We start from the raw sequence: 9,745 nt of genomic DNA on the forward strand, positions 1-9,745 counted from the left end.
TTGTTAGTTTGTTGGTGTTTGTTAGAGCAGTGTGCAAGCACCTTAAAGGAGAACTCTGCCAATTTTCACACTGATCTCTGTTTCCCGAGTAAAAAATAATTGTTGCTACCCAGCTCTAGTTGCTGCAGCCAACAGCTAGAGCAGCCAGGCAGCTACAGTGCTACACTCCTGGGGCATCTTTAAAATCATGGCTACATCCATCCATCCGTCCATGGACAGAAAGCATGCTACTCTAAACGTGTGCGAAACCTTGCAAACTCCACCCAGAGCCTTATTGGCTCTGCTAGAAGCTTGACAACATACATGGTGTACAACATACAACATACAACATACATGGTGTCTTCACAATATAGTCAGCAATGTCCCACTGTGAAAGGTTTTCTGTCATTGTTGAAGAGTGTTCCAGTCCAGAAGACTGAACTGCATAGTGTGCTTCCTGGATGGCTGGTGGGTATCGGTCCTTCACATGGCTCTACCATCAAAAGGAATTTGGAGATGATACTGAGATGAACTGCCTGCTTGAAAATATAACTCAAAAAGTGGCAAATGGCTTTTAAGACCCAGCCATCCATATTTCAACAACAGTCACGCAGCGCTGGTAGAACTGAGGACGAACACCCACTCGCACAGACCGTCAGGAAGGAGAGTATTTATGGAGGCCAGTTATTTAGGAGCTTAGAACTGTTCAGTCGGAACTCGTCCAACAGACAACAGATGGGTGTGCGTAGCTGGAAGGGGCTTATGGTGTCGTATACATTTCAGATTTTCTTTCGTCCAGCTCTCTTACTCTTGTGGACCGGAATCTTCGGAGGCATTTTTATCTTTCTACACTTTCATTTGTGTGTCTGGATGTTATCACTGACGTGCGGCAGTGCAGGGATCCTGTGTGTGCTCTTCATCCTCATCACCCCCCGCTAGGCTCTCTCTCTCTCTCTCTCTCTCTCTCTCTCTCTCTTTCTCTGTCTCTCTACCTCTCTCTCTCTCTACCTCTCTCTCTCTTTCTCTGTCTCTCTACCTCTCTCTCTCTCTCTCTACCTCTCTCTCTTTCTCTGTATCTTAAAACTGTCTCTCTTTATCTCAAAACTCTCTCTATCTCAAACTCTATTTTCTCTCTCAACTGTCTCTTTATAACTGTCCCCATTATATGTCTTTCTCTGTTCTCTCACTTTCTGTTTCTCCTCCTCCTCTCACTCTCTCCCTCCCCCACCATCACGCTGTCATCTTACTTCAAGTCAGATAGGCTTTATAAGTGTATGTGCCTGACTGCATTATTATAACGTAGTTAAAATACTGGAAACATATAAGAGACACAAAATAATAATAAAGTTAATGTTAATTCAATTCAACGTTGCTTTATTAGCATGACTGTAGGTACAGTGTTGCCAAAACACACACAAAAAAAAAAAAGTATAACAATTTGTACAATTAGAACATTGAGGGAAAGACAAAATAACCATATCGTTAGTTAACTGTAACAGTAACATGAAAGGTTGTGTGAACACGCACTCTCTCCCTCACTCTCCCTCTCACACACACACATGCACACACAGACATTAGGTCAGGCATTGTGGCTAGATGTCCGTCTCACTGTCCCTTATGTCATGGCAGGCAGCAATGTAATGTACAGAGCATCAGACCTTCTCCCAGTAGGCTCCAATTTATCAGCCTTTAAGGGAGCTAAAATGTGCAATTTTGTCTGAGATTAGTAAAAAAAGAAATTGGGACAGTATAGAAAAAATACCTATGCCACTTTCTCTTTCTCTTTCTCTCTCTCTCCCTCTCTCTCTCTTTCACACTCTCTCTCTTAACTAATTTAAATTCAGATGGGATTCATCATCACACTGAACTAATTATATCATGGATGTACAAATAGTCAATAATGTCTCTCATTCAGGGTGGAATTCAAATGTGCTTTATTGGCATAACAAATCCTACATTGTTCTCTCTCTCTGTCTCTGTCTGTCTGTCTGTCTGTCTGTCTGTCTGTCTGTCTGTCTGTCTGTCTTTCTTTCTGTCTCAGGTGGGTAAGGCCATGTCGTCCAATGAGAGTGCGGCATATGAGATCATGAGGAGTCTGGATGTGGATTATGTGCTGATCATCTTCGGCGGCGTCATTGGATACTCAGGTGATGACATCAACAAGTTCCTGTGGATGGTGAGGATAGCGGAGGGAGAGCATCCCAAGGACATACGGGTGAGTCTGTGTGTGTGTGTGTGTGTGTGTGTGTGTTGTTTGCCTTTCTGTGTCTATGTGTATGTATTTGTTTTTCTCTGTCTGTCTGTCTGTCTCTCTGTCAGTATGTGTGTGTGTGTGTGTGTGTGTGTGTGTGTGTGTGTGTGTGTGTGTGTGTGTGTGTGTGTGTGTGTGTGTGTGTGTGTGCGTGCGCATGTGTGTGTGATTCTGGAAGGGTTTGGACGGGGATCTCTCCCTAACTGTCTGTTCTGGCACCCTCTGTCTCTTCCGGTCTTGGCCCAGTCCCAACTCATTGCCCTCTTCCTCAACGTCAGTCTCCTTCCCCACGTTCTGATTTTTCTCCAGTGCAGAGGGGGCGGAGAGGCATCCAAGTTTTAATTGGACTGCTGAGCTTAATTAAATCAAGCCTCCGTGTATAAACATCCCACAATAACCCCCAGCCCTCACAGGGGCCCCATGGAAACGGAGGTTTACGATCCGAGTGTCCTCTCAGCCAATCCGCTGCGTCAATGTTTTGCTGTCACTGTGCAAGAATGTGTGTGTGTGTTTGTGTGGTAATTAAGAAAGTGATCCAAATGGGTTTTGATGGGTTTGTTTGTTTATGTGTGTGTCAGTTAGTTTTTGTGTGTGTGAGTGCCAGTTTGGTTGTGTGTACACCAGAGTTTCCGCTAGAAAAAAATGAGGTTTCGTTTTCCGGACATTTTGATGATATGCCGGTCAAATATATTATCGCTTCTTAATTAGTCAAATTAAGGGAAAATTGATCAAGCTGTATAGAATGCAACATGTTCATTAGCCTAACATAAACCTACCGAACAAGATCTAGCCAGTATATTTTCATGGACAGCAAGAGTCCGCTTCGTTCGTTGTTTTAAAAAGTTGTTTGTTGCTGCTACGTTATCTCCAGTGGTGACTGTTTACAGTAACTTACACAGATGCGCACATACAAGAATGAGAGCTCACACCACTACCCCCTAATGCTATGCCTCTATTTGATAACAATAAATTAGGAAATGTTTCCTATTCTGGGAATTGTTTAGTTTATTTTTCTTTCGGCCGCGGTTCAATGATACCGTTTAATTGTGGCAGAAATTATTCGCGGACCAGTAGCCTAATCTCCTCGTCGAGGAGGCCCTAGATCATAGACAGAGAACGCATAGGCCTACTGTATGCTTTGGGCAAAGAACACTTTGCATGTCCAGTGACAGTGTACACGGAGAATGACAGTGTCTTGGAGCGGCCGCATCCCCGCAACTCCACTTCCAATGTCACTGATTCCGACAGATACGCCCGACACTTCTGCTTTTTATCTGGTGGTGTTGGAGTTGACCGGACATCTGAGGCTTTAGACGTTACCAATTTATCATCATCCATCGCGTCTGGCCTCTGAAAAAACTTTTAAGGCTAGTCTGCCTGGGCCTGGCCATGTTTGAACCGCCTCACTGTTCGTTGTTTAACATGGACGTTTTAAGCGTGCGCTTCCTATTTGAAATGCAGCATAGCCTAGGCTATGCGTGTTGTTTAATAGCTTACTTTTCAAACGGTAGAGCCTGTTCATTTAAAAACATAGCCAGAGGACGCATAATATAGGCTTACGTATTATGGCTTATTCTCAAATTCAGATTGCGTTAGGGGACGGGATTATTAGCCAATTTCAATCGGACAATTTGACCGGAGAGATTTAATTTCATTTTTTTTTCGGCCAATGTCCGGTAATTACCGGACAACAGAAACCCTGGTGTACACATGTGTAATGTGTGTGTGTGTGTGTGTGTGTGTGTATGTGTGTGTGTGTGTATCAGTTAGCAGTCAGTAGCATAAGCACTGCATATGTCTGTGAGTGGGAATATGTTTGAGTATGCGTGTGTGTGTGTGTGTGTGTGTGTGTGTGTGTGTGTGTGCTTGTGTGCTTGTGCTTGTGTGTGGTGTGTGTGTGTCCTAACTGTCTTCTCGTGCGTGTCCTTCAGGAGAGTGATTACTTCACGCCTCAGGGAGAGTTCCGTGTGGACAAGGCCGGCTCCCCAACTCTCCTCAACTGCCTCATGTACAAGATGTCCTACTACCGCTTTGGGGAGATGCAGGTGGGTCTGTGTGTGGGTCTGTGTGTGTGTGAGAGAGAGAGAGAGAGAGAGAGACACTAGCTTTGACAACACTGTACTCACACAGTCATGCTAATAAAGCATGAAGCATTAATTCAGAGAGAGAGCTTGTGTTTGTGTGTCTCTGTATGTGTGTGTCGCTGTGTTTGTGCATGTCTTAATAATGTGTGTGTTTGTCTTTGTCTTGGGGGGGGGGGGGGGGGGGGGGGTGGTATGTGTTGTTGTTGGTGGTGTGTGTGTGTGTGTGTGTGTGTGTGTCTTTGTTTGGGGGTATGTGTGTTGTTGTTGTTGGTGGTGTGTGTGTGTGTGTGTGTGTGTCTTTGTTTGGGGGTATGTGTGTTGTTGTTGTTGTTGGTGGTGGGTGTGTGTGTGCTTGTTAGTTAATTTGTATGTGTAGGGGTATGTGCATGTTTGCTGGCTTGTTTTCAAGCTAATATGATGTAAACAGTTTAGCTCTCAAAATAATTCAAAACATTACTTACTTGCAGACTTCATTATTTCATATTTAGTAGGCCTCCAGGGTACCCACTGTTTTTTGTGATAAAATATTAATCTAAAAAAAGGTTTGTTTATTTCAGACACGCATTGCATACCTTTATTTTGCTAGTTCAGAATATAACACTGTAATGAAGTTAGAAAGGAAGAAATAAATGTTATTTACGTATTTTAGTGCAGATTTCCTACTTTGGAGACTATGGAGCTTAGAGACTCCCGCACACTGTTTCTGTTGCAGATATTAATTGAATAAACAATGTTTCGGTCCTTGGGCTGAAATGAATACCTGCCAGAGAAACAGTGTGTGGGAGTCTCTAAGTTTCAGGACTGTGAACTTCAGGTCTCCTCCGGCACACCTGTGCAGAAGAGGTGTGCAAAAGCCCAGTGTTTCCCACAGAACTGAATTCTATTTGTGGTGTTAGCCGACTTGGGCAATAGGGGGAGGGGGGGGTGAATGAAACAAATAAAAAATGGAATGGCACAACATCGAAAATTATTATTTACAATTAATTGAAAATGAAAGCTTAATAGCATAGGCCACATCCCGCCTGTGAACTAAACTATTACATGTTATCTTAGAAATATGGCTTGCTTGCATAACTTAACTTAGTTTGGTCTCCACAATAGCAGACCATAGCAGAGTTAACTTGAATGCAGCAGTTTTGAACAAATTTGTGCAGCACAGTCATGATGCTAAGCGGATTTAATAGCAATTTAGCCCGTTGTCTTCTATGCAATGCTTCTATGTGCCAACAACAATCCTTGTTAAATGAGCATGCAGAGGAGGGGCAGCGGGTCCATTACCAGAGAGAGGGGGGCGGGGCAAGGAAAGGCTGCATGCGTGAAAAGCTCAATAAAGGTTAATGAAAGGATTTTATCTCATTTAAATATCAGTAGGCTAGGAGTACAACATAGAAAATGACTGTGGTGGTCAGTGTTGATCTTGTGGTGACCCGCCACAGATTAGTCAATGTATGGGAAACACTGAAGCTTTTGTGTTCCTCCTTTGGAGACTAAAAATGTGGGTACAGTCACTGAAATAGTTTGTGATGATGATGGGGATGGTGGTGATGATGATGATGATGATGACGTTTGTCTATTCTTTCACCCTCTCCCAGCTGGACTTCCGGACACCTCCAGGCTTCGACCGGACCCGGAATGCCGAGATCGGCAACAAGGACATCAAGTTCAAGCACCTGGAGGAGGCCTTCACATCGGAGCACTGGCTAGTGCGCATCTACAAGGTGAAGAAGCTGGACAACCGCGAGCGCCTTGACCATAAGCCCCGTGTCACCAACACCGTCCCAAAGCAGAAGTACACCGCCAAAAAGGTCAGGGGTCAGCCTGTCTGCCTGCCTGCCTGCCTGTCTGTCTGACTAACTGACTCTATTCAAATACATCTCTGCATGTCTGTATGGCTCTGTGTCAGTTTTCCTGTCTTAGTGTGTCTGCGTGTCAGACTGTTTCCATCTGCACTTATGTGTCTGTGTGTCTGTCCTGTTTACTTGGATGTTTGTGACTGTATTAGAGTTCATATCGGTGTGTTTGTCTGTCAGTCCATCTGATATGTTTAGGTCGTGTCTGTCTGATATGTTTAGGTCGTGTCTGTCTGTCTGTTGTCTGTGTATCCATCTATTTCCTTGTCTGTCTGAATGTCTCATTGAGACCCTCACTACATACATGGGTGTTAACGTTGGCCCCAAGGACATTCACGCAAGAGAGAGGTCCTTCTAGAAACTTTGAAAAGTTTGGTTGACTGTTAAGCCAAGAGAATTGATTTTTCCTCCAAGGGTTTTTACAGACTTGCGATTGCCTGGCTGACATTCTGGTTGGGCTGCAGTACATTTCAGAAACAACTCGCTTCTGTCTAAACCGTCTGTAATTTAAAAAATAAGAGTTGTGCTCAGCTGCCAGTACACTTTGAGCTTCATTGTTCTTGCAGCCAACTCAAATTTACTTTTGCCAGCAGTAGACTGCAAGCTGTGTCGAAACTTTATCTGTTGTATAACTGCCCAACTTAACACAAACATGTAATTGTATATTTTTTACCCACTTCATGCTGATATACTCATTCACATGGCATGTTAGTGACATTCAACAGGCATGGTGGTGACTAAATTACACCTAGTCACTAGTCAGTCATAACTTTAAAAGAGTTCTCAAGGGTCTATTTATGGAGGTCTAGCTCAAAACTCCTCCGATTAACGTAATTTTGCTCCCAAGCGAAAGTTTGAACTCGTTATCATCCATAAATAGATCCCTGGTTGTTTTAACTCCGGATATTTCCTTTAACTGCAAAAGCCTTTTGATGGTCAGGCTAAGACAAAACTGGAAAATAATGTTGGTTTAATTACATTGTTGCCTATGCACAGTGAATTAGATTGTATACAGTAAAAGGGTATTTAAATGGTTAAGCAATAACAAAAACACACTTGTAATCTTAATCATACTGAAGATTTTAAATGTCTAATATATTTTTTCTACACTGTAGAGTGCCAAGAGGAAGCGTGGCTACATCAAGAACAAACTCCTGCTGAAGAAAGGCAAGAGGCACAGCAAGAAATAACGTGGGACCACGGATGAGGTCAAGATGAAGGGGGAAAACAAGACAAACTGTACATAAGATCTAATTAACAAGACACAAGCAAAGAGAAGAGAAACTTGACCAATGATGATGGGACGAAACAGGAGGTTGAGGAAAATGACAAGGAAGATGAGGTTGGGGAGCCTAAAAGCGCTCAGCTTGAAGTTTAAGTGCTCTACTGGCGCCACCTTGTGGCTGTTGTGGGTGGGTGGAAATCTAGCAACCTGGAGGGTGGTCTGTCATCCTGTATCCGAGGATGTTTGGCCCTACTGTTCTGATTTGTATCTTTATCTGTCAGTCATTTTTGTTTTCATTTTTCCCCCACGAATGTTACTTGAATGTGTGAACTTGTCTGGAGGCACAGTTTTGCTGGGACTCTCCTAAGCACTATTATGGTCATGGTCGAGAGGGGCAGTCGACCTTGGGGGGTTGGACGGTGGGCTGGGGGTGGAGAGTGGAGAGGATATGGCCGGTTTGACATCAGGCTGGGAGCTACTGCACCAAAGAACCCTTGTTCTCCCTCCCTGTAGGTAGCTAAGAAGACTTGGGACCTCTCCACTCCATGGAGAAGGTTCCAGAACAAGTTCCTGACACGTGTACAGGGGATAGTATGCGGCAGGGAGGAACTGCAGCAAGTTGGGTACAACTCTATCTAAATTGTGTTAAATAGGTTCTTTTTTAGATATTTTGTTTTTCATTATGAGCATTACTTTGCTCGTCATTGCTTTATGTTTTCGTTTGTCTCAAAAAGGATGTTTTTCCATGACAAGAGAGAAGAATGCTGAACGTGTAAATATGTTATGTTAAGAGAATGTTTGAAAGGGTTATAATATATTGTGGTGAATTTCTTTTAATATGCAAAGGAATTTTGATTTCCTCTTCTTTTTTTTGCTTTGACTTTATTACAGTGTTTCTATGGCAACTCTTAGACCAGTGAATGCAATAATTTTTAAGGAGTTTTGTTTTGAAGAATGTGAATTGTTTTCTGGAGGCTTTTTTCTTTTCCCTTTTCCCAAGTTGTCTTTTGATTGATTTAAAATTCTGTTCTGATGTCAGGGAGGGAAAGGAACAAATCCCAAACTGCAAAAGAAGTACTTACAGTGGTAGGGTTTCTCTTTTTTCAGACAAGACATTGATTTAACCTGCCCTTGAACCACTTTCCCTTCATTGTGAAACGCTGCCATGCAAACAAAAACAAAAAAGGCCAAGAGCAAAGTTTCACAGTTCAGTTTGTGCAGCAGTGAACATTACTGGATCTTTAAAACCTCCTGGGGTGCTCCTAGGTCCAGTCCTCGGCCCCATTAGGATTCCATTATTGCTGTCTAGGAACACTGGGTGTAGGTGTGTGTAGGATTTTAATGTGTTTTTTTTTCTTTGCGGTGAATGGATGTACTTTCTGAAAACCGGGGGAGACAGGTCTACCACATATCAGAGACTGAGTGCTTGTCTGTCATTGACTCCCGGAGTTTTGTGTTTACCCTACAATTGCATCATTTACTGTTCTTCTCTCTGCGTGCTCCGGCAGTAAAAATATTTCCTCTTTCATCTCTTTGTTTTAGGAGCATTTTTCTGAACGGAGGCAGCTTTGTAGTGTTCGGCTGCCTCGTCTGTGAACAGGATCGCATCTGTCACCACTGTCTCACTCACTTGTAGTGCTGGCGGGTTTCAAAGTCATATAGATTGTGTTCAAGTGACAGCTTGACAAACTCTTTTATCTACATGAATGATTGAAGTGTTGGGGATGCATTCGTTGATGTAAGCACTGGTGGTTGTATGGTGTTTTTTTAATTATTTTGTGCGATGTCTGACTGCAGTTTGTTGTGTGGAGGAGTCTGGATAAAGCCTTAAATGTGAAAATTGTCCCTTTACTAGTCCTGTTTTCAAAGCTCCCTTTCTTTTGCTTTCATGTCTGTGTTTTATCCTTTTTTAATTGGCTTTTATCCCCTCTGCAGCTATGGTTTTCACTGTGTCGCTGTCTTGTTTTCCCCTTTTGGTTATGCCTTTTGTCTGTTGTGTGTCTTGCCTCTGTTTGTGAACGAATTATTTGTTATTCCATCAGTAATTCTCTTTTTTCACACCCCAAACACCAGGTTTACCTTTTTTTTACATTGTAGCTCGAAATGCTTGGTTGAGTCCTGACAAATAATAAAAAAGAAAACATGTGTAATGTCTGGCATCTCATGCAATTAGTAGTGTGTGAATGATAACCTACAATGTGCGCATAAAATATAATAATAAAATAATTTTGTATTTGCACCATTTACAACACATATAATTTGTATAGCCTAGTGCTATTTTAGGTGCAGGGTTCCCACTCTAAATCAAATGTAAAATTCCATGACTTTCCCTAACAAAAGAAACTGAATTTGTAAC

The 9,745-nt window shown here is 42.7% G+C and overlaps 1 protein-coding gene across 1 annotated transcript in view; it reads left to right on the plus strand.

Moving 5' to 3' along the window:
• LOC143140984 (dolichyl-diphosphooligosaccharide--protein glycosyltransferase subunit STT3B-like) overlaps positions 1 to 9,534 on the plus strand; it is a 128,921-nt gene extending 119,387 nt beyond the window's left edge. The window contains exons 13-16 of the mRNA XM_076302178.1: positions 2,021 to 2,194; positions 4,162 to 4,275; positions 5,907 to 6,119; positions 7,280 to 9,534. Coding sequence (XP_076158293.1) covers positions 2,021 to 2,194; positions 4,162 to 4,275; positions 5,907 to 6,119; positions 7,280 to 7,354 — 576 coding nt within the window. The 3' untranslated portion in view covers positions 7,355 to 9,534. The remainder of the gene's footprint in view (positions 1 to 2,020; positions 2,195 to 4,161; positions 4,276 to 5,906; positions 6,120 to 7,279) is intronic.
• Positions 9,535 to 9,745: the final 211 nt, after the last annotated feature.

The sequence above is a fragment of the Alosa pseudoharengus genome, unplaced genomic scaffold (genome assembly GCF_046254945.1).
Source record: "Alosa pseudoharengus isolate Yale_2024_CS ecotype anadromous, Long Island Sound unplaced genomic scaffold, YU_APseudo_1.1 YU_APseudo_1.1_scf_23, whole genome shotgun sequence".
NCBI classification, from domain to species: Eukaryota; Metazoa; Chordata; class Actinopteri; order Clupeiformes; family Clupeidae; genus Alosa; species Alosa pseudoharengus.